Here is a 24,433-nt window from a genome sequence, read left to right as displayed (position 1 = left end):
TTTTTGGCTCCAGGGACGGGGTGGGTGGGCAAGGGGCAGAGAGGTGCCGTGACCCCACCCCAGCGCTATCCGGGGGTGGTGAACTTCTGGCAAAGTGAAAGATGCCAAGAGCTGGCACCGCCTCCAGATGTGACCGTTTCCTCCCTGAAGCGGTGTATTTTGAGGCAGACCATGTCTTGCACTTGCCAAATCCAGGGCACCAAAATGAAAGGAGGAGTTTGGGAGGGAGGGGAAGCCTTTCTATACGGAAAAAGACTTGTGTTGTCGCTCAGTGCAAAAGGGAGTGTTTGCTGTGTGCGTCCTGGCTCTGCTGCCCTGGGGTGGCTGATGGGTGTGAAAACCTGGGAGGCAGCGGTCGGCCGCAGCGCTTGACTCTGCCTTCACACACTTTGGTGACTGCCCTGTCCGGTCTTGCCGTCTGTGTGGGCATCGGTCCTGCCCTCTTGCTCTGCTGCTGTGCTGCAGCTGCAACCAAGTGCAGGGTTTGGTCCATGATCCAAAAACTGGCGTTGGTTGCAGCAGCGAGGTGGGGGTGTCCTGATGTGCTCGGCTCAGGGGATTCCTGGTGAGGGCTCCTCTTGTCACCTTAACTCTGCCCCTCACAGAAATACACCACGGACCTGTGCAAGAAGGGACCCTGCGATAAAGCTACTGGAGAACCTGAAATAGGGGCAATGTTTTCCAGAGCTGGTGGGTGGCGAGTGGCTGGTGTCCCGCCTCTGTAAGGGTTTTGGGTGGGATCCAGGTGCTGTTCAAATTTGAGGCAAAACTTCCTTTGATTTTGGAGCAGGGAAAGCCTATGTTCTTGCTGTGTGTGTTTAGTGTTTGTATTGTCACTGCAGGAGCCTTAAATCTGGGGTTTTTTGATGGCAAACAATTGGTATGTCATGGTTAATGTTACCTTCTCTTCTACATGATGTGTCTGTTGAAAGAGGTGAAATGACGGTACAGAAACGAGCTTGCTTCCCTTGGAGGAGGGAGGACTTTCCTGCAGGGTGATGTGTTGGATCTCGGCAGGGGCGGGAAGCCCCAGCCCCAGCTCAGCAGCCTGCAAGTGTGTCTGCAGGGACAGGGGACTTGCAGGGAGCCTTCTATATTTAGAAACACCCCAGGGCTTTGCCGGTCTGTACTGTGTTGCTGCACTAATGAGGATACTTGTGATGGCCACTGCAGAGCTGGCGGGGTGTGCCGGGGTGGGAAACGCGCCCCGAAAGCGCAGGTGCCTCCTGCAGCACGCGTGGGAAGGAGGGAGGGCAGCCGGGCGTCGGGAGGTGGCTGGAGCATGGGCTGGAGCGGGCAAACCAGCGGCTGGATGCTTTATTCTCATTTAGCTTGATTTTTATGCAGCAGATTTCTCAAGGCTTACGCTACACGATATCCGTTCCTGCTCAGTAGTGCAATCTGGCGCTGGATTTCCCTGCGGCCCGTGGTGCAGCGCGGGGGATCCTCAGGGTTTGCCCGACTCAGGTGGAGGCTTCCCTCCCTGCAGAGGGGGAAGCCGGAGCTGGAGACCTGTGCTCACCTGGGCAGCGGCTGGGACGGGGCATGGGGGATGCCCTGGCCTGGGTTGCTTGGAAATGACCTCTGCTTGCTAATCTTATCCCTGGTTTTATTGCAGAAAAGAAAAATCATTATTAAAGGGGTTGTGTACTGTGTTAGAGGGGTTTTTGTTTGGTCGGTTGGGTTTTTAACAATTCCCACTAACCCCTTGGCGACTGCTGGGTCACAGCCAGTCGCGGGAGCTGTGTCACGGTGAGGCACCGGTCAGTAATCTGGCACATCTGGGCGTCCCCGGCGCTCAGGTCATTGCTGGGGCGTTAGCTCCATTGTGCAGGACAGAAAGGGCTAGCGCTTTCCTGTGGAAACTGGAACTGCCAGGAGGTCAGGCTGGGAGCGGGGTCTCCAGCATCCCCATTTCCACTTAAATTGAGGCTCTGCATGCGCACCATGTGCATTTCCTGGCCGTGATCACCTATCGCAGCCCAGGGCTCCACTGGTGCTTTCATCCCCCACCCTCTCCTGCGTTGGGCAGGGCAGGATGAGACCCCCAGGGGAGAGCATTGGCTGACAGCACCCATGAGCAGGAGGCAGATTAGGGACTGCTCTGCCTCTCCGTGGTCGCGTAACGCTGCTTTGAGGCTGAGGATGCTCGCTCCGTTTTCCATTCCTGGAAAATGGGGCTGTAGCTGCTCCCGCGCCCTTGTGGAGCTGGCACCTCCCTCTGCTGCAAAACACGGGCCGGTGGGGAAATGCCAGCGGGGAAGTCCCCAGCAGCATTTCTGTCTGTGGAGCAATGGGGAAACTCCTCCTTCACAGCCGAAAGCTTCCCCTCAGCCAGGCAGGGTTTGGTGTCTCCCGCCTACCCGCGTGCGGGTACCTGCTCATCTCACCGCCGTCGCTTCTGCCAGCCTGCGTGGGCATGGCGGAGGGAGCCGTGTTGGCATTTCCCCCTCTATTTCAGGACTTCCAGGCTCATGAACTGCCTTTCTTCTTGGAGATGGCACAAGCAGGCTGGGAAAAGTTTAGGAGCTGTGTTACATGGGGACCTTTGGATGCTGGCACCCAAAGGAAGCTCTAGGAAGGGATGGGGGCCCAGAAATTAATTCAGCAAGGGAATGCGCTAACAAGCGGTCGAACCCTGCCTGTGCCGCAGTGGGCTGGCCCCAGCCCAGCGCTGCCTTCCTGACCTGTTGCAAGTGCAGGAGCGCTCCAGCAGGTCTGCAGGAGGCAGGAGTGGGAGAGGGTAAAACAAATCAACTTCATGGGAAGGGAGTTGGAGGTTTTCCCAGCACCGTGGGTCTTGGCTGTGTCACCCACCTGCCCCGAGCCCCGCTGCCCTTTGCAAAGGTGCTCTGAGGTGGCGGGTGCATCGCCGCAGTTGAGTTGGCACTTTGCAACCCTCCCTGCCCTTTGCAAAAAGAGCATCACGCCCCATCACCGAGATCCCCTCTTCCCAAAACACCCTGTGGACACTGCAGTGAGCCCTCCCTGCCCTCCCCTCCCCGTGGCTCGTACCACCGCCAGCGGAGCTGTGCCACGTGCTTGTGTGCCGTGCTCCATGTCAGAGCCAGCCATGCTCCCAGAGTGCTCAGAAACCTTCCTCTAATCAGGACCCCATTTGATTTTTGTGGGTGAGGAGTCGGACGAGTATTTTCCATCCCCCTGAGTGGGAGTTGCCATGCAGCGAAGGGACAGAGTGGCAGAGGGAGAGGCGGAGGAGCTGGGATGCAACCGTGAGGAATGGGGATGTTGCAGGGGGAGGAGGAGGGTGCAGCGGCACCGGAGACCCAGGCGGGAGCATGGGGCAAAGCCAAAAGCCGCGGGAGCAGAGCTGTGCTTTGCTGCACCCCGGATCCCCATTGGCACCTGCTTTGACGTGGCCACGGGAGCATCTGGTCACTGTTGCGTGTGCTCCCGCTGAGACCTGGCGCACCCGCGTTGCTGTCAGGTCTCTGCCCTCCCCGGGGGACAAACCCTGCCATCTCTCTGGCCTGGATCTCCCGCACGTGCAAGGCACAGTGTGGAAATAACCTCAGCCGAGCTCTTCTGCATGATTCTGTCTGCCAGTCTCCATCACCAGTTGGACCATAGCTGTGGGAAGGCCTGGCTTGAAAAATGGGCTTTCCTCATGCTGCAAATCCAGTCGATGAACACACAACTGACCCCTTTCAGGTGGGGTTCCCAGGGGAGCAGGGCTTTGGCCTCAAAAAGGAGCCAGGGGAGCCAGGCAAGGCCTGGAGCAGGGCACCCTGCCAAGACATGAGCCCCTGTCTCAAGCCCATTCCCCTGGGACAGCAGCTCTGTTGGGTTAACATCTTATGCTCCTGTTTTTCAGGAAAACTGCTCTGCCCCAGCATGGAGCAGGGCTCCTTTGGGAAGTGTTTCACCAGCTGGCAGTAGACTGTTGGAGGTGATGGAGAGGTGGGTTGCTTGTGCCCATGTTCGCTGGGTGGAGAGCTGGAAAGGGAACAAATTCCCCCAGCCTACCCCCAACGCGGTGGTTCACGTCGGGCAGAGGAAGGTCTCGTCTCTGTCTCCCTTGCTAGGTTTCGATGGGGCTGTCAATCCCTCCATTTCATAATTCAGCCACAGCAGTTGCAAAATTTCCCAGGGTGCCTCTCTTACTATTATGGGTAAGGGATTTCAAAAGCTTTGCTAATAAAAGAGCAACAGTTTCTGTATCGGGGAAATGGGGAAATCAATGAATGGACCGTTGCAAGTGATATAACGGCTTTTTGTGGCATCTCAGGCAGTTCCCTAATATGATGGAGCTTTATGGCACGCTGTCTTGTCAGCTTAATTGGCAATATCCGCTGCCTGCGAGCGGGAGCCCGCAGGGCTGGGAGGGACCAGTGAGCCCACGTCCCGCGGTGGTGGGGTGCTGCTGCCCGGGCCCATCTCGCAGTTCATCCCCCCTGCCCGGCGGGTCGGTCCGCTCATGGCTGGGCACCCCAGGCTGATGCCATGCAGCTGACCCAGCCCTGTGTCACAGCGAAAATCATTGGGAAATACCCCCTTGTCGCAGTGGCCAGTAAATAGCAAGTCAGAGGGGAGTGCAGCACTACAGAGTGAGCAGAAAAGAGGAACGATCAGGTGAAATCCTCGGTGTCCTGCTCAGGCACTTGCCCCCTCCGGAGCCTGTCCTGGCGGTCCCCCCCCTTCGCCTCCTTCCTTTCTCCTCTGTGATGTCCTAATAAGTGCAGTAGGTTTGACTTCAAAGTGGTTAGCAAATATTTTCCACTCCAGTGGGCTAATTAGTTAAATTACATTTCACATGCTAATTTATTCCCCTAATATTATTTTTTTCCCAGCGTACTGGAATACAGGAGAAGATGAAAGCTTAGTTTGACCTCAGAGCCAGGCTCAGAGGAGCTGGAGATGGGAACAAATGATTAGTTCCCAGGTTTGCTGTAGCACAGGTTTATTCCCTGCCGCATTTGAGATCTTGTTCGCTTGAGCTTTAAGTGTTTTAGCTGACTGCAACCTGGGTAGCTTGGGTGAAATGTTGTCCTCTGGCACACAGAAGAAAAACTTTCAGATCAGCAGTAATGAGCTACTAATTTCCAGCTTTGTTGTTCCTGTCTGCAGCACCCGGTATCACCTTGGAGTGCTGTGTAAATGGCTCCTAATTAATCCTTGCAGGAGTGGGTGGGAATGGTGTTCCTGCCCGAGTACCAAGGGGTGAAGGGATCTGCTTAGTCAACGGGCACCAGAGCCAGCCTTGGGATTCAGTCCAGCAGTCGATGGTTTTGTCCCACAGTGGGATGACGGCCGTCCTGTTTATGGCACTGTAAAGGGGCTGGAAATGCACCTTCCTCACCAAGTTTGGAAGGCTTAATTCCCAAGGCTGGGAGGTAGATGCTTCCCCCGCGCTGGGTCAGTGGGGCTCAGTCCTTCCCGGGGTTGCTGTGGGGCATGGATGCAGTGGGCACCTGTGGGTGACAGGGTGGGTTGGTGAGCGGGGTGGGCTGTACGGCGTGAAATCCTCTTGTCCCGCTGATGAACACTTGCTGGCAACTGAGCCCTGCCAGGCCTGGGACGCTCAACATCTCCTGCATCCCCGGCAGCATCCCTCCGCTCCCTCGGTGCGGCTCTGCCAGCCTGGGCACGTCAGGGGTGGAAAGGCTTTAACTGAGAGCCAAGCGGGGCTGGGGAGTTGGCGCTTACGTTGGTCACAGGTTGAAGCCAAGCGTTGGGGTGAAGCGATAGCTGCAAACAGCCCCGCAATAGATCAAACTGTGTCATGTTTATATCAAAGGCTGTTTCTTTTCCACTGCCTGTGTATGGTAGATGTTATCGAGAGGGAGGAGCTGAAAATGAGCGCTAGGACTGTTTCCTGACCACAGTTACAGACAAAACAACCAATCCCTTCATCCCTGCTCTTGGCCAAACTCTCCGTTTTCCTTGGGCGAATCGTCACTCGGTTTCTTTGGAGAAAACTAGAAACTATGGGAGAAGTCTCCCAGGCTGCATTCTCATCTGTAAGGGCAGAAATTCAGGAGCGAGCTGTAAAGTCTTGGGCTTGCTGGGAATTGCCCTGGCAAGGCTGAGGGCTGAGCCCATCCAGTGCCCGTGTGCAGGTACGGGGCAGCGTCAAGCCTGTCCATGGCTCCCGCAGCAGTGCTGTGGGGTGCCGCCGCAGCCCCCGGGCCACATCTGTAACCCCGCTGCTGCCTCCCTGCCTCTGTGCCGGCTCCATCGGTCCCGGGGCGGGTATCTAACCACTGCCCCGTCCGCTGGCCCCAGGAGCCGCGAATGTGAATGTGCGAGGCGATGAGCGCTCTCGTCTGCACCTTTGGCTGGCTGATGGCAGAGGCAGTGTCTTTGCGAGTGGCTGTCCCAGGAGTTTTTGGGGTGGTGACAGTCCCCGTTTCCAGCCCTTGGTGAGGCTGCAGAGGGGGAATGGTTGGTGTGATAAGCTGAGTGTTTACACTGGCTTAAAGGGATGGGGAAAAGGGTCACCGATTGCTGCTGAGTTTGGTTCACTGGTGCTAAAGTGTCCAAAGTCTTCACCTCCGCATGCGCCTGTGTTCATCGACTGAATAAACAAGTGAAATACAGCCATGGGAGTGCCAGGCCAGTAATATCAGGGTTGCAGTTTAAATAAGCGGTTAGCAGGACTGTGTTGCTGCAGCCAGGAAGATGAGGGTTGCCAAAGTGGAATGAAAACTCAGACCTCTGGAGCCTCGACCAGCATCTGACGTGGCTCCCTGGGGTACAGCCTGCCGCGGGGGCTCATCCTGCCCGGGGGTTTGTCATTACGGCCCGAACACGATTGCCTCTGGGACATCCCATTTGCGGATTTTGAGCTACGTGGTACTCACCAAGCATCCATGCTTGGCCTTTGTGTAGCTGACAGGTCGGGCTTGGTCACACTGGTGGCAACTCCAGGCGTGTGCCGCAGCGTGCGCTGGGTGCTGGGTGCTCGCCGGCGCTCCACCGCCACAGGGGCAGGAATTGCCCGACCGACTCTCACTGCTGCTCCAATGGAGTTATTGGTGCAATTAAAGCAATGCTAATTCTCCATGTATTGCAAATGCAGAAGGAGCTGATGTTTCCAGTAATTGTTCAATTGATCGGCTTTCAATGTATTTTTGTAAGTGGCCTGGCTGGATCCATGCTTGCTGGCGCTAGCTGTGGAGCAGAAACTCAGGTAAAATACTGTGTGCCACATCCTCTACTGGTGTAAATCAAGGCAAACCCACCGATTTTGGTGGCATTACAACCTATCTCTAGCTAAGGACATGAACTGATGTTCAAGGTGACATCCCAGAGCGTTTCTCTGTTGCTTTGCTCTTCCTTCCCATCCTTCAGCACCAGCTTCTCTGCCTGAAATCTGAGGGCGCTGTAAGAGCTTGCTCCTCTGGCAGCTTTTACTCTGTAGACGTGCATCTCTGAGAGGTGCAGGCTCTGCCTCTTGCACTTTCCCTTTCTCAAGTGAAATGGGATCTCTTCTCTCTGCTTTTGGCTTTCTCGCTCTCTGCTCTCACTTTTCATCCTGAGGATACCGTGGGGACCCTCGAACTCAGCACAGCATTTTTTGTAGCTTGGGGCACTGCTGAGAATGGCCAGTCGGGTCCCGCTGCCCACGTGCTGCTGGTGGTAGTTGGCTCCATCCCCGCACCCCGGGGCTGGGTACCCCGATGAATGGCAGGTCAGCAGCGGGCCGCGGAGCAGCTGCCTCCTGATGGTTTGATTCAATAAGGGCCCGTCAATACAATTTGCTGTCATCTGTCACTTTGCGTCGGGGCTCTGTGCAGCGCCTGCAGAAGCAGGTGTCACAGGAGCGTGCTGCGAGGGCTGCCAGTGCTGCTCGGTGCCCGTGTGTGCTCAAATAAGGCAAATCCGGTTCACTGACTGGTTTGGCACGTAACAGGCAATCAAAGGCGGGTTGCTCGGTGCCTGCTTGGGGTCTTTGCAAGAGCACAGGAGCACTTTGGCCCTGGCTCTCCTGCCCTCCCTAAGCAGAGAGCACGAGTGGGTAGGCGTGGGTGTCTCCTGCCTGCCAGTGCGGCCCCATCCCTCCTCTGTGTGGCTTCCCGTGCCGCATCCCGCAGCGGGGCTGGCCCAGGGACGAGGCTGTCATCGATACAGCCACTTGATTTGGAGTATGCCAGCTGCAGACACAGGGGAAACGGAGGTTTCGCCCCATTCACAGCCACAAATATGACAGCAGAGCATGGATGTAGCCCTGGGCATCTCCCATCCAGGGGCTCCATCAGAGCTGGCCCTATTTATTTACCCCATGTTTTGGCAGCAAGCAGCAAGCCCCGGGGCCGTGCGGCAGCTGAGACAGCCGAGTGGCAATACCGAAGCAGAGGTGCACCCTGTGTGCGCTTGACGCGCAATTAAATGCCTTGAGCTGGACCCTGCCTGCCTTCAGATGTGGCTGCTGCCGCAGACGCGGGTGGCACTGCTTCTTGCTGACACAAGCTCCGCTCTTGCGGTCTGTGCTGTCACTAAAATGTTCTTACGTTGGCACAGAGTCACTGCATGGCTGCTCCTTGGCCAGCGCCGACGTGCCTTGGGGCCCTCAGCACCTCTCCAGAGCCAACACATGGCTTGGGTGGATCCCCTGACCCTCACTGTGCATTAGTGTCCCCGTACATAAGACAGCAATTTTCTTTTGCTTAAGCATTGCCGAGCTCAGATAGGCACTGCTGCTGTATTCAGATAGGGCTGAATTTAGCCATGTGAGCTTCAAATAAGGCTGAGGAACCATGCTGTCAGGAGCCCCGTCCTGAAACAGCTTGATTTGGCTGTGTTATCGAGTGCTGTGTTGATGCAAATAGCATCTTTGGTTTCAGTGCAATGTGCTTGCGAGGTGGTAAAACACTACAGCCCAAGTGACGGGGGACAGCCAGATGCGGCTCAGTGTTGGCTCTGTCTAGTGCGAACCTGGAGTGCTTTAATTGCATTGTTTTAGTGTTAACATTGCTGAAAGGACTGGCTCCGTCTCGGCCTGAGGAGATGGCTCTCACCAGATCCTCCTGCCCGGCGACGGAGCCGTTTGCTCTGTCATATGACAGTGCTGTAATGTAACAGGCCAGGAGGGCTGGTGGTTCGGTTTGGGCAGAATTTGTGATATTTGGTGTTTTTAACTCCTGGCTCCGGAGTCATGTGCGTGGCATCACGCACGCTGTCTGGAGAGGGAAGCATGTTGCGGGCCGGCAGTGCGCACCCCGACATCGTGGTCCCTGGCTGAGGCTTTCAGGCATTACCTCCGTGCAAGTGCTGGTCGTGAGCAGCGTCTCAGGTGCTTGTCTTCCTTTGTGCTCCTATGGTAAGAAACTTCTGGTGTCTTAAAGTGAAGTCTTGATGTTATGAACCCCGAGGGCTGTTTACTTCCAAAGGCTGATGTGTTGATTTTCTTGTGTCATCTGATGTGCAGACTCCTGCAGGCATCTCCTCTGCCTTGTGTCCTTGCTCCTCTCTTGGCTTCTCTGGGCTGGTGCTGGGGTTGTCCCCGGGGGTGCTGGGGCTGTGGCAGCACTCGGTGGCTGGACACCTCGGGTTTTTGCTCCCTCTGGCAGCCCAGGAGTGGGGAATCCCTGATCCCATCCTGCTGACAGCTGCCGTCTGCATTTGTAGTTTGGGGCTGGGTGCTGGGAGCTCCCGAGGGCAGCTGGCAGGATCCAGGCCCTTGACTCTGGAGATGTGGCGATGCTGGTCGGGATGAGCAGTGTGACAGTCTCGGTAGTGTCTGGCTGTGATGGTGGCGACAGGGAAACGAGCGCAGAGCAACACCCCCAGTAAGTAGCGCTGGTGGCCCGAGACGAGGGAGCTTGGTCTCCTGCCTGCCAGGAAACAGCACTCAAAAAACCCGCCTTAAAAATAACCCCTTTCTGCTCATCCTTTTCTTCTCCCTTTAGGCTCCTACGTGCATTGCTCTGAGAGTTTGGGGTTTTTCTTTCATCATAGTGCCCTCCCCAGCACTTCTACTTCCCATGCTGGAAACTAAGTATGAGTTAGAAACTGCAACCAAGTGAGGAAGGAGGGGAAATGCGGTTTGTAGTGCCAGACCCCAGGCTGACCGACCAGAGCAGCTGGGAGGCACGTCTGGGGGCTCTGGGGAGATGTGCCGAGGATGGGGGGAGGCAGGATGGAGGCAGCTGCTGCAGCAATGCGGGGTCCGGCAGCGTCACGGTCGTGGGTCGGGGAGCCCCTGGCCGGGGGGTTCCCGCCTGGGCAGCCCTTGGAGCTGGCTGGAGCCAGGAAACAGAGACTAATCCCTTCCATCCCTGCTGAGTTCGGAGCAAGAGGGAATCGAAAGCAACTGAAAATCCCGGATTTCCCTTTCTATTTGGCAGAGGGATGGGGGAAGCACAGAGGAGGAGGCAGACAAGCTACGGGGCGCAGCTCCACCTTTTCCCGCTGCACAGGGCTCGATGCCTCTGCACCCACAGCCCTTGCCCTGGGGGGAACTGGCCCTGCCCAGTTATTTTGGGGTCAGCACAAGGCAGGGCTGCTGCTGACCCTCCGGCCTGTCGCATCGTGGCACCAGACTCCATCCAAGACCTACAACAAACCACTTTTTCCAGGGGCCCTCGATCGCTCACCGTACCCACTGCCCCGGCCCTCTTGCTGCGAGCCCACTGCAGGAAAGAGCTTTGCAAAAGGCGGTTAATCTCCACCAGGGCCGGGGCGAGGAAGCGGGGAAAGGGAAGCTCTCTGGGGGTTTGGCTTTCGCAAAAACGTGACTCAGTGCCTGCTCCGGCTGGTGTTGCACCTGCGTGCCACCGGGTTACGCACCCACGTGTAATGGAAACACTGACACCGCTCCTTACCAGTGTGTCGCAAATAGCAATGGGTAATTAATCATCGATACGTATATAATGTTCACTGCTGAGATTAAAAAAAAAAAATAAATTGACCCACAATGATGCTGGCTGCTCAGGAATGGATTAAGCAGCCCATCCTTTCTGTGCCATGAGAGTCAAAGATGGGAGCAGCTCATCGGGGGCAGATGCTCCCTCGCTGCTGCAGAAAGTCTCACTGAAGCTGGATGAGACCCTTAGGGAGCAGCTTGTTTCACTGCCGGTCTGGTCGCTGACCCTCCTGCAAATTCTCGGGTCATGTTTTCTAGCTTTTTTCCCTGCAGTGAGTGGGGCAGAAAATTCTTAAAATCTAATTTCCTACCAAAATGAGGTTAATGCCATCGTGGTGTCTGTCTGCCTGTGTCCTCTCTTCCCAGCTGACTTCTGAACCTGCTGGCCTCCTTCACGCAAATTTGACCGAGGGCTCGCAGATAATTAAGTCTTTGCAAATATGATGAAACGAGATAGTTGAGAGGAGGAAAAGAATCTCGTAAATGCCCCGAAACATCTGTAGCATGAGTTCATGTATTATTAGACACCAGAACATCCACGTGGGAGATGCTTCTTACAAACGCTTTAACCACAAAAACATTCTCATTCTCAGTTCGTACTTTTTTAGGCACCAAAGACTGTCTCGAGACACAAAACCATAGGAAACACCACAAGCAGTTTGAGTGCTCAGGGGATGACCTTTTTATTTTAATGAAAACTGAAATTCTTCGGCACTCAACGTGATCCCCGGAGCCAAGACTTGAAGGAAAAACAGCATAAATCATGGAACCGAAGGTAAAAAGTCGGGAGGGTCAGCAGCACGGCGGCTGGACTGCACCACGGTGTGACTCAGCGGTGCTCGCCCAGTTTGTTGATATTTGTGCCACTGTAACCGAGAGATAAATCTGGCCCCCGGCTGCCGGCGTACAGTATTGTTTGGAAGAAACTGCTCCTCCATGCCAAAAACTCACAACAAAAAGAGTTTTGCTGGCCATTGAGAGAGGCGCTGGAGTAACTTCCCCCGCTAAAACAATGCAGAGCGGAAACCTTTTAAAGTGGTAATTACTGAAGGGAAAATCATTTTTTTAAACATCCTTTGTCTGAGCATCTAACAATACCTGGGAATACTGAAAGACTTTTACAATTCTTAATTGACTTTTCAGCCATGTGACTGACTGTTTCATCTCTGCGATACCCGGCTCAGGGCTGGGCAATGAAACTTTCCCTTTCCAGCTCTTGCCAGCCTCTTTTCCTGACTCTCACGTGGCCGACACCAGTAAGCGTGTACTCAGGCTGTTAAAGCAGAATATTTTCATGTCCACTCACTGCTTCCCAGCCCAGACCGAGGTGAATTTGGCCCAAATGACTTGGCAGGGGCTGCACGGTGTCAGCAAGCAGCCGGGTGCCCTGGCTGCCGGTCCAGCTGCTGGACGTCTGTCCTGCCGCGCTCCTGCTGTAGCTCCTCTCCCTCATCCCTGCGGCTGCTCCGGGGCCTCTGGCTCCTCTCTCGGCTGCTCACTTTCAATCACATCAGCTCTTCGCTCTGCCGGAGCCTGGCTCCAAGGTTTCACTCCTCACTTCAAATCAAGTCAGCTTTCCTGCAGCTTTCATGGTGGCTTTGCGACGCGTCCGGGTTTTGATGTATGCTTTCCCTGACGTCTGTGCAGCCGAAGAAGATACAGGACCATTGTTGGAACATCCTTTTCCATATCCTCCATTAAGGGGCTTTGTTCCTGTTTAACTGGATTTCTTATTTTAAGTAACCTCAGTTATTTACTTGTGGTGTTAACATTGTGTGTGTGGTACACCTTACTGTTGCTTCACTTATTTCCAGGATCTGGCATTTAAATCTGTTCCACCTTACTCCTATACTGGGCTAACTCTCTGTACTAAACTTAGGCTATAGGTAAATCTGTTTTATTTTGCTACCCATAGCTCTTCAGATCAGCTTGGCACTGCAGCCTGGCATCTTGCAGCCTGTTTGGGTCATGCGTTTAAACTGAGCTTTGGATATAATTTAATCTCGTGCAACATACCAACTCCATGCGCTGCTTCCCGTGCTTGTGCTATGGCATCACTTTTCTCTTGGACTTCGTAGCAGCTTCATGGCCCCGTTCCCTCCCCTGCGTGTGTTCAGACTCGTCATTCTATGATAGGGGAACGTATGGTGCTGATCAGGTTCGGGGAGCTGAGTCTGAGCGTGCTGGGGCGGCGTTTCCATCAGTCATGGTAGTCACGCAGATGCAAACCTGCATCCCTGTCCCCAGGGAGAACAAGCGGGGTCAGAGCACATCCCCAGCTACAACGCAAGTGCAGGCGCTCAGCAATGCCCCATACGTGCTGGCAGGAGCTGCCACCCAGGCAGAGGGCTGGGGGCGAGCCTCTCTCCACCTTCTCTAGCCCGGGAGGAGAGCCAGAATAAAGCTGCCCTCCCGCTCCCCTGGCTGGAGAGTGAGACCCAAAGGCCGGTCCAAGTTACCTGTCTGTCTGTCCGTCTGGCGCAGTGGTGTAGGTGTACCTGTCGCTCCATGGCTGCAGCAGCGCAGCCCACTTGTGTCGGCCAGGGCAGGTGTGAGCGAGAAACGTGCTGGGATAGGAGCTGAGGATGAGGGCAGGCGCTCTGCCAAGCAAAGTTTCTTCGTTATCCATTGGGATTTCTCTATTGATCGGTTGCCAGAGCCTCTTGTTTCTGAGAGTCTCCTTTTACACGATTCAGCTGAACGTGTCATTTTGGTTGGTTATCGTTGGTGGAAAAAAGTACTGCCTGCCCTTGAATGTATTTTTGAAAGGTGAGCAGAGCCAGGGCTTCGTTCTGTTTCTCTTCCACCCGGGCTCACGAGCCTGGCCACGGAGAGCTCTTGCTGCTCTGCGGGTGATTGGGAAGGGGCTGCGCTAGGCTGAAGGGGGTTTGGGGAGGGATGGGGCTGCTCGGCCCTCCACCAGCAGACACGTGCATCCCAAGGCCGTAACGGCGGGTGACGCCGCTCCCTGTTTCGTAGGCAGTCACCAGCCGGTTGTTGCAGTACATATTTGGCATATTTAACAGAGCGGTGTTTTGAACTGAGCTGGTGCTCCCAGTCTGGCCCCAGTAGTATGGTACAAAGGTGCTGGAGGGAGGAACAGCCGCGTGCGCAGAAAATCCAGCACATAACCTCCCTCAACGAAGGTTGTAGTGAGGGGAATAAGTTATGCCCAGTAGATTCCTTGATGGGTTGAGTTTCTTTTGGGAAGCGATGCAGCCGGGAGGCAGATTCGCTTTGCTTTGTGCCTCTGCATAGCCCCCGTGCCGGAGCGCAGCGGGACGGGGTGGGAAGCGAGGGGCTCGGGGTGCTGCGCTGGCTGCGGGAAAGTGGCTCCAGCTGTTGGGGGACCCTGCGAGGCTCAGGGTGCTTTGCCAATGAAACCGCCACCGTTGGACCTTGCCCAACATCAGCGATCGCAGTGTTTCCAATATATAATGAAATCTCACTGGGTCGCCTTATTTTTCTGGTAGATGAGAAGGGCTGTTTTGATTTCAGAAAGGAGTTTCCCCTATCTTCAGGGGCTACACCCATTCCCGTCTTTCCCTGCCAATTTTTGTGGCCTCACAACCTTTCTGCTCTTTTCTGCCAGTGATTTTTCTTTTCCCAACTCTTATGCAGAGGACCCTGCAAGCAAGGATGGAAATTACAATAACTCTGAGCACCTGGGAGACTTGAACTCGTCGTACGCTGATCGCTAAGCAACACAGAAAAATGTTTTTCCTGTTTTTCTTTTAGTTACAAGCACCTTAGGTGGTATTTGTTAAAAGAGCTGACTGAAACATTCTGGCAGAAAGGTGATAGGGAGATAAAAGCTGCCTTTAAAGACAAACAGCTCAAGAAATAATAGTCTTTACCAGAGGAGCTCTGGCGTGTCTGCAGCCTGTCAGGCTTCAGCAGCTTAATGCCTGCTGAACTCTGCACGCAGGGGAGCCGCGGACGGCGGCAGTGAAGCACGTGGAAAAGGAAAACGCTGTGACCCAGAGCCGCAGCTGCGGTTCGCTCTCGACGTGGGGATGGGCCGTACCGAAACGCGCTGGGTATTTTACGGTCCCCTCAAAACAGCGAACTCTGGGCAGGCTTTTGTGCTCGTTTTGCTGCATGCCCCTGCCACCAGTGCCCTGGAAATGCTGTCAGGTCTCTTAGTGCTTTTCACAAGATGGACCCTGTTGTCTTTGGCTTTCTGGGCATATTTTAATGTTAGCAGTTCTATTTTGCCTTTTCTTTTTCTGAGTATTTTCTTTTCACTGTAAATGGCTGTGTGGCACTTTGCTGCGAAGGAGTCGAGGTGCCTTTCCCCAGAAATGCCCGCACAAAGCGTGCTGTGGTCAGTTGTTTCTTAGGAAGTGGCTTGATTTTTCCCTCCCCGCCCCCCATGTTGGCCTTATTCTGCTGAGTTTTGAGAGGTCAGCAAGCCTGAAAAACAAAGGTTTGTGTTGTCCCTTGCTGCCCTAATGGAAGATGCTCAAATACTGCGGCCAAGTGGATGGCATAAGAAGTAGGATCAAGGAGAAAGATTCCTGCAAGCTGTTGGGTCTTCAAGGCTTGTGGCGTAATTGCCTCGCCGTTGCTGAGCTTCAGAAGTCAGCAGGCTCCGCAGGAGATGCCGTAGCCCAGCTGTGCACAGGGGCTGCAGGAAATGAGACACAGAAAAGCTGGATGGAGAGTTTTAGATCCTAATTGCCCGGGGATTTGGTGTGCTTCCTCTGCTAGGAACTGACAATAATTAGGAGCTTGCCTTGCTGTGTTCGACGTTTGGCGTGCTTCAGAGAGGCTGGAGGAGAGTTGCGTTGCTGAATTAACCTGGCGCTTAATCGGTAGCTGCCCGTGGGGGGCCGTGGGGAGGGGGGGTGTTGCAGCTGGAGAACAGGTGCTGCTGGCAGAAGGGGCACCGAGCGCGGAGAGCCCGAGTCAGCCTTCCTCCCTGCCAGCACAAACAGTTCGTGGTGCCTGGTCCGCCGGGGAGACAGCCCCGAGAAACACCTGAAACCCGGAGGGAGAGGGAGGGATCCAACTGCCCTGGATCTGAAATACTCGGCGGAGGATTCCCTAAAATCCACGCTTGCTCTAAGCCGTGGCAAGTGGTGTGTGGCTCACCCCTCCGATCTGGCTACGTAGGGGCATTGACTGTGTTTGCAAGCGAGAATTGGGTCTGTGAGGGACTGAGGGCTGGCTGCGACCCGTTGGTCCCCAAATTCTGGGAGCAACTGCTCTAATCTAACATTTCCATACAGAGTGTGCTGAACGGAGCAGTGCCATCGTTTTCCCTTCTTGCATAAGCTTGGAGGTTGTTTTTTTTTCCCTGGCTCTGAAGCAGAAGAGATAGTACTAGTTTATTATTATTATTTCTTTATAAAATAATCTTCCAGTTGAGCCTGGGCAGTGGCAATGAAAGCCTTTCAAATGAAAATCTCAATGTCAGCAAGGTTTGATTTAGGACTCAATGCAAGTGTGATGAACAGCCTGACTTTTAGTTAATAGTTCTTTTCTATCGGTAGCGCTTTTCCTCCAAAGCACCTTACGAACAGCAAGGAAAAGGGCTTCCCCAGCCCCTACAATAGAAGGAAGCGTTATCGTCTCCATTTTATAGCGAGCAGCCTGACACAGAGCACTGCGGGGATTTACTCGACGCGCCTTGTGAGCTGGTGCCAGAGCTCGGGACAGAGGCCGGATAACGTCGCAACTCCCACATAAACCAGCCCGGTTCCCATCGGAGGCTGCTGATTTGGGTCCCTGTTCATCCGCTTGTCCAACAGCGAAAGCTGGTGCCATGCGATGCTCGAGGGGGGCTCGGCTAGAGGTGGCTGGGGTTGATTCTTGTCTTCTGTGGCTGGGGCTGAGATCAGCTTTTTTCAGTTCTCTGCTCTGGCATCTGTCCCGCTGGAGGCTCACAGAAAATACGGGTTTTGCGAGGGGTGCCGGCATGTGCCCTGGGGCGATGGCAGGAGCAGTGGGGGTGTTTGCAGGCAACCGATGCCATGCAGGAGGCAGCCACTGCTGTGAAAGCATTTCTGAGCGATGCTTTGGGGTGGGCAGCCTCGCTCACTCAGCCCATGGCCTTGTGGATAAAAAAAAAAAAAAAAAAGCCCCAGCAATATAGAGCACAGGAACTGGGTCACCGCGAGTTTTGTCCTGTAGGAAATATGCTGGGAAGCCCTTCTCGGAAGTGGAGCATGAGATGAAAGCGAAGGAGGGCAGTTGCTGGGAGGGCTGGAGGATGGAGCTGAGGGGGATGCTGAAAGGCTGCGTGTACGAGCTTGTACGTGCCGGGGAGAGACGACTCGGGGTCCGCGCTGAGCCCCGTTACTGAGAAACAAACTAAGGCCTGACTCTGCAGGTCCTAACCCAAATGGATAGAGCTAAACCGGGAAACTGGCTTAGAGTTTGCAAAAGCCTCTCTGTGTTACCCGCTCCACGTTATTTACTGTGCAGGGAAGCCTGCGGGCTGGAGACTGCGGCAGAGGAGCGTAGATTTGTGATCCGTAGATGCTCCAGTGTTGGCCACATGGGTTTGTATTTATTCAGCGGAGTGCTGATTGCTGAGTGGCAGAAAGAAACGAAGTAAGGGATTTCCCGCAGCGCCCGCTTCCCGTGCCCGTCTCTGCTCCCACGCCTGCTGAAGGCGACGGGACGCTTACAGCTGAGGTGGACGCAAAGTGCTGAGTGTGTTGTGAAAAGTTTTTGCTGAGTTTGCCAAGTCTAAATTGATATTTTTTTAATGAGTCACTCAATCGTTGATAGTCATCTTAAATCCCCTGCTCCTGGAGTCACGTGCATATAAAATAACTGCATTTTTCAACAATTTCTAGACCTTCAAAGGTGTAGGGGAGAAACCTGAGGGCATCATGCTGCGTGTTCCCTTTTGGCTCTATGTTGGGAGGCAAATAAGAAGCCCAGAAAAGTTATTTGTTTTGAATCTCATGATCTTCAAGAGCCTGGCCCCTGACGGCTGAGTGTTTAGGGTTAGCTGTGCTGAGCAAACATCCTGAACTTGGGCTCCTGACCCCGCTTTGAGTGTTTTGCTTTTCAGACCCAGAAGGTTCCCAGGAGAGGAGAAAGGAAACTGGCTGGCTATTTTTAAATGCTCGCAGTTGCCTTCCTGCCTTATATTATTTATTATCCATTATCAGAAGTGTTTCTCCCCTGAAACCATCTTTAGTGGTCAACCAAGGGACCGGTGAAAATTGCCCATCAAAGAGAGAGCTGCATCTTTCCGTAGAGCTCAGATGAAGCTGGAGGGTTTTGGAGGGTTTTGCCAACTGAAAATGAGTAGTGCTGTTGTTTATTATGTGCACTCGCGCAGTGCCACGCAATTCCAGCGGTGGGCTGTGATTGCACTGCCCTAAGAGATAAACACCGAAGAAAAGCACCGTCTCCCTCCCAAAGACCCTGCAGCCCAGAGAGGCAACGCTGATTTCTGCTACAGAATTGGGCACTGCCTCCGATTTCTGTATGTACCAAGGGAAACGATGCACGCCACCGATCTCGTTTCATAGCACATCTTGCAGTATCACAGTTTCTGCATGACGTGCCAGTGGGTCTGAGGGCACCTCTGCGCTGAGCATCGTCACATCCTTTCCACAGCAGAGAAAGCTCTGGTGACCTGATGGGCGCCGCGGGGTGACCTGGGCAGGGATCAGGGCTGTGGCCCTGTGCCTGGGCTGTGTTAAAATCTGCATTACCCCCCAGAGAGCATCCCGAAGGCGCGGGGCTGCCTTGGGCAGCAGGGCTGGCTCCCCTTTCCCCGGGTGTCCTGGGAAGTCCCCGTGACCCTTTGCGGGTCAGATAAGCAGGACAATAGCCCACATTGTCCTCGCTCATCCTCCTGCCTGGTAAACTTTCACGTTTGAAGCACGTTGCATCCCGGGCAGCTTTGTTAATCCTTTCCTGCCCGGGCAGGAGCTGCTGGTGCCCTCGGCAGAGCTGGACGTGCGAGCCTCGGCTCCGTCTTCTCATTGGAAATAAAGCCGCGGGGCTGGAGGGCCCTGGGAGGCTGATGTTATTTCAGCTGCGCAGGGAGCTGAGGTGTAAAAGTCTGGGTTTTGGTGTTGTCAGCAGCAACTGCCCGGACCCTGTGATAGTTTATCAGCGGCCTGTGAGGGGAAGAGCCAGGGGAGGGTGAGAGCACGCTGTGCACAGCGCGGAGGGATGATGAATGACAAACAGTTTTGGCCGTTTCTCTTTGCCTCTGAAAACAAAATTACATTGCAGGGTTTCAGCATCATCTTGGAGGCTCAGGGCCTCTTTAAAGCGGGATCTGCAGCCCCACTGTCCCCTGGGCCCACATCTCTTTCTCCGAGTCCCTGCCACAGAGCAGAGGTGCCCTGGTCCCTGCTCCCCCCTTTGCCCGCGCCTCGGGGGCCAGGGAAGGGGTCAGACCCAGCTCCCGGCACTGACTCGCTGCGGGGCCTCGGTCACATCCCTTCATCTCCCTGGGGGACACTGCCGCCCGCCCCCGCGGTGGCCGTGACCGCATCACCCCATAAAGTCCAGCTGTGGCAAGCGAAGGGCTGGGCAGAGCTCTGAACACACACGGCACTGTTGGCGCGGCGCTGAGCTCATGTGATGAGATAAAACTTGTCTGTTCAGACAAAAATACGGGCTGTTAATATTCGTGCACTTGAATTTAATACTACTTTTTTTTTGGGGGGGGGGGTGAACCCCAGTCCTAGGTGCTGTAGGAACACCTGATGATACAAGGATCCTCTTCCAGCACCTGTATGGCTTTGCTCCCCCCGGTTGCACCCCCGCTGCTCCCCCCTCCGGCTCGGTCTCGGGCGAGCATCGCCCACCCTTTCCCGCCCCCCCCGGCAGCTGCGGGCCCCCGCCGCCCCCCTCGCTTTTTGTGTGGGCTCGGGGGATTTTTTCACGGCTCGGTCGCCTCCCCCGGCTCCGCGTCCCTCCCCTCCCGCGGGGGCCGGGCCGTGCCGAGCCGGGCCGGCCCCCGGGGCGGGCGGAGGCTGAGGGGAGGAAATCCAGTGCCTGGTTTTGCAGCCTCGCCGGCTCCTTCCCGGCCCCGCGGTGACATCAGGCTGCTCGGCGGCGGGGGCGGCTGCGGGTTCCCGGCGCCTGCCCCGCTGCTGCGGGCTCTCCCGGCCCCGCTCCGCCGCCTCCCGGTTCCCCCGAACCGCCCGCTGCCTTTCCCCCCCCCCCCCCTCGCCCCCAGCAGCCTTCCCCGGGCGTCCATCCCCGCCTTCCCCGGGCGCTCCGGGGGCGCTGGCGGGGCCGGCGGCGGAGCGGGGCGCCGGGGATGCGGCGGAGCTGCCGATGGTGAGCCGCCGGCGGGCCCCGCCGCACCATGCCGCCGCGCCCGCCCCCGAGAGGATGTTCGAGGGCTGCCGGCGGGCGCGGAGCCTCTGGGGCGGCGTCAGGTTGGAGGTGGCCGGGGAGAACAGCCCCGTGGTGCTGCACAGCTTCACCCAGCTCGACCCCGACCTGCCGCCGCTGGAGGTGAGTGCGGGGATGGGGGGGTCACTGCTGCGATGAGTTTGGGGGGGGGGGGGCGCTCAGCCCGCTGCAGGGTGGGAGCGCGGAGCGGGCCCCGGCGCACGCTTCTCGGCAGTTTGGGGTTCTCCGCCTCGCTGGCAGCCTGGCCAAAGCCGGCCCAAGCCTGGGAAGGGGATCGCTGCGGGCAGTCTGCTACGTGTAGTGCTGTTTCATTTTATTTAATAAACGGGTGCCCCTGCTTGGTTTTCTTGCTTGGTGTCCCTGTGCCACTGCCTGGCAGGCAGGCTGCCAGGCTCTCTGCTGGGAAAAACCAAAGAGACGCTCTCCCTCAAGAAAACCAGGGAAGGGGGCAGATTGCTAAAACCAGGGGTTTTTAATATTTTATTTGAGACTCTGGCTGCTGGGGGCAGGAGTCTGCTCAGATCTGAGCTGCTTGTAAAGGCTCCAGGCTTGTCCAAACCACAAAAGTGTCCTCTGGGAAGGTTACAGGCATTGGGAGGACTTTGCTGGAGGATGCAAAATATTTGTGCTTCTTTGCATTCAACCTCAGGCGGTTCAGAGTCGGACTGGTCCCCTGGAGATCTCAGCCTGAGTGGTTTGTTGATGGCAGTTGCGTGCGGAGGCACCCGAAATAATCTGAGTCAGAGCTGTGCCTTTTGGCACAGATGATGGATGATCATCTTCGACGTGCCGGGAATGTCATTGATTCCAAGCACACAGTGTGTTAGGAGAAGCTCAGCGGGAGGAAGGTTTTGGCCTTCAGAGGTGGTGCTTTCAGGGCAGCGTCTGAGCCCTGCGCGCTGGCCTGCGCCGGCGTGCTGGTGGTGCGGGGGTTAATATCAGCAAGGGTCAGCAAGTCTGGCTTTGCTGGGATTTAGAGCCAGCTGCAGATGTGCTTCTCAGCTCTGGATGCTTCCCGCTGGAGGAGGGCGGCGGAGGGCGGGAATCGCCACTAAAACCTCCTGAGTTGCTGTGCAGATATCCGGGGAGGGCGGCCAGCGTTTCGGGGGGTGATGGCTCCTTCTCCCAGCGCTAAACAATCTACCCCGTAACCCGCGATGGAAAGTCTTGGTCAGCCACGGACGGGAAGGGATAATCTCAGGCTCCGGCTGTATTGGTTCACCTCTGGCCTGGTGGCAGGAGCTCATCAGCTCTGCCCAGAGTTCATGAAAGCTCCGTCCAGCTTATTTTCCCCCCCGCTTTCTCCTCCCTGCTTCTCTCTCCTGGGGGTGGGCGTACTGACATTGTTTGGAGTACATCATCTGGTTCGTGTTATGCCTGGCAGGAAGTCCAGCCTCGCCGGCCCTCTGCGCTCCGGGAGGCCGAGGGGCCGCGCTTTTGGCAGGGAGAGCAGGAGGAGCGGGGAGGAAAAGGGGGTGATGCGGCGTGCTGCTCTTACCCCAGGGGAGAGGCTGCCTGGCACGTGCGAGCCCCCGTGCACCCCGACCGGAGGAGGCTCCGGAGCTCAGGAGAGGGTCTGGCAGCGTCCTGGGTGACGGGGGCTGCAAAGGAAAAGTCACTGGGGCTGAGGGCGGCTTTGCATGGCCCACGCTGGCCCTGAGCAAGCCCCTGCTCACCTGAGCACAGCGGAGAGACAATTGCTCGCCAGACCTCCTCTGAAGTCGTTTTTGCCCAGATTTCTGCTCTGGGCTGTACGTGGATCCGTGCTGCGTAATGGTCAGAGCACGGTCCCGGCATCTGATGGCTTGGGCTTTCCTCCCAGCCCCAAACAACTTGCAGACGGATTCCTCCCTTCTCTGTGCCATCCATTTGCAAGAAAAGGTGCATCCCAGAGCGGTGTGTGGTGACCCACTGCCTCCCAAGCAGCTTGGAGATGCTCGGAGAGCCGCTAAGCTCTAGCGTGTTCCCGTGCGAGGGCCTCCACGTTGCTCGCTGAGCCCCGCCGGGCGGGTTGTGCCTGCCGGCATTGGTGCACAACTGGGGAAAGGAAAAAAAATACGATTGTCAGTGTTGTGACAACTGTCCTGGCAGCAGCCTGGTGTGGTTATAATCCTCGGGTAGAGTTACTCTGCAAGATGCACGCTGGGAGGAGAAGGCAGATTATTTGAATAAGAAAACCCCCGGAGACCTTCAGTGTTTTGCTAACCCCCGTTAATAGCCCCGCAGCGCTGCTGCCGGTCCCCAGGTCCGCGGAGGGAGCCTGGGGTTGCCACCTCCGCCAAAGGGTGTTGTGCTTCCCGGGCTCGGCGTGTCCCCTGCGCTGGGACAGAGCTGGTTTCGATGGAGCTGTGCCAGCTTATGGGGTGGATAGTCTGGTCCCACAGGGAATAGAGGATCCCTGGAAAGCTGCTGGGCAGGTTGCGGGGAACGCGGATCTCATTTTCCGCTCCTCGGCTGAGCGCCCGCGGATGTCGGCAGGGCAGACCTTTGCCTGTGTCCCGCAGCAACGGTGTCGATCACCCAGGCATCGCTTCGAGGTCTCGTGGCCACGTGCTGCCGAGTGTTCTCGCCGTGATTTTAACCACAGGGAATGGAAAATTTAAACTGTCTCAAGCGAGGGATCGACAGAGCAGCTTTGCAGACCTTTTGCTTTGACCTTTCCAGTTCCAATCCATCCCAAATCAGTGTCAATCCTTCCTGTCCAGTGGCAGCCACAAAGTGAATTTGGTGGCCCTCCTCCTGGTCCTTGCTGGACAAGCCTGCTGTGAACAGCACTGCAGATGACACAGACTGAAACTGTCATGAGACCGACGTTGCCGAACCTCTAGACAAGTGGCTGGGCTGATGCATATCAAAAAAGCTTGTGTCCTTGCTGTTCTGGGTCTATTTGTTTTCGGAACAATTAGGAGATTTTCAGTTGCTAAACACATCCTCTAAAACTTGAATTGCTCAGCCCAGATGCCTTGGAGATCAGTGCTTGTTCTTTACAGCTGGGAAGGAGGCAAGGGAGGGGCAAAGATATTTCTTAAAAGCTATTTTCTTTTAGCTTCCTATGGTGCCTTTGGAAGAAGATCCTTTTCTCTCAGCCCGTTCTTCTCCCCCAGGCACAACCTGATATGCCCCTTGCAATTTGCCAGATGGACATCATCTGTTGGTATTTCTTGGATGGGGACCTACCTTCTGGCCCCCCTCCAGAAGGGTTTGGAGCCGGCGGTGAGGCCAGGAGCAGGCTGAGATGCTGATTGTTGGTGGCTGCTGCAGGATGGGAATAACAGAGGCGGGAGGGATTTTTTTATTATTATTTGATATGGTTAGAGAGAAGCTGGAGAGAGGTTTCTAAATGTGTTTGTGTAAGGATCATGTTACTTGAAGGCTGCTGTGCCATGTTTCCATAGGGGTGGGAAACCCTCCGGTACTGGGATCTCGCTGAGGTTTTAGTGGATTTAGTACCAGACTGGCAGCTCTGGAAATGGAAATCTTTATTTATTATCCCCGGCACCCCTGTGCCCCGGCTTCGCTCCCGGGGCTCCCTGCAACGGGGCAAGCAGGAGGTTCCGTGCTGCAGCTCGGGGTGCTCCAGGCCCCCCAGATCACACTGTTGCTCTGCTACAGCCATCTGTTTTCTAGCTATCGAGGTGGGATTACTGGGCAGGGGCGACTAAATGCAATCTCGGAGGATTTCCATGCTTCTGTGTGCCTGGGTTTGGGGTGGGATGAGCAAAAGGAGCGTCAGGCCAGCTGTGCCTGTGGGGATGGGTCTCGCTCAGCCGGCACCACTGTTTCGGAGCTGGGGGGCTGGCTGTGACCACCCCCCAGTTAGGGCCAGGGCACGGCTGGCTTTAAGGCCACCTGAGTTGGTCCAGCCATAAGAAGGGCTTCACCACTAGCGGCTCCTCCATCACCCTTTCCGGCTCTCTAATTGCCAGCCGCTCTGTCCCCCGAGGGATGTGTAATTGAAGGAGCAGAGAGTTTATTTAGGTCACTCTAGACCACATTTAAAGGCTGGGTATCCCCTGCTTATACTTTCTCTAACACCGTTATTTCCAGAGCTGCTAGTGACTGGCTTTTGAGCGGATGTGTTCCTCTTACTTAAATACATACTTGCAGCAGGGCTGTTTCAGTTCTCAGATATTTCTTCATCTCCCACGGACCCAGCAAGAGGGGGGAAAAAAATGTCGTTGCTAAGGAGCGGGATTTGGATACAAAGCTGGCCGATCTGCTGGCGGGGGGCCCGGGGGGTTCCAGCGCAACTCGTGG

General features: G+C 55.8%; 1 protein-coding gene across 5 annotated transcripts in view; it reads left to right on the top strand.

The window, feature by feature from the left end:
* Positions 1 to 24,433, top strand: part of RALGDS (ral guanine nucleotide dissociation stimulator) — a 62,525-nt gene that overhangs the window by 15,863 nt on the left and 22,229 nt on the right. Inside the window, exon 1 of one of the 5 annotated variants that reach the window (XM_087752673.1) lies at positions 19,894 to 20,278. The exons of 2 other annotated variants lie outside the window; for them this stretch is intronic. In XM_087752673.1, coding sequence (XP_087608799.1) covers positions 20,096 to 20,278 — 183 coding nt within the window. In that variant the 5' untranslated portion in view covers positions 19,894 to 20,095. Of the gene's footprint in view, positions 1 to 19,893; positions 20,279 to 24,433 lie in introns of those variants that run through there. 2 more of the 5 variants (XM_087752675.1, XM_087752671.1) reach the window with 2 other exon arrangements.

Source organism: Nipponia nippon, unplaced genomic scaffold, assembly GCF_047370975.1.
Source record: "Nipponia nippon isolate SJK-2023a ecotype South Korea unplaced genomic scaffold, ASM4737097v1 scaffold_16, whole genome shotgun sequence".
Lineage (NCBI taxonomy): Eukaryota > Metazoa > Chordata > Aves > Pelecaniformes > Threskiornithidae > Nipponia > Nipponia nippon.
Note: the sequence above shows the minus strand (reverse complement) of the source record. Positions and strands in the feature narration are given on the sequence as shown.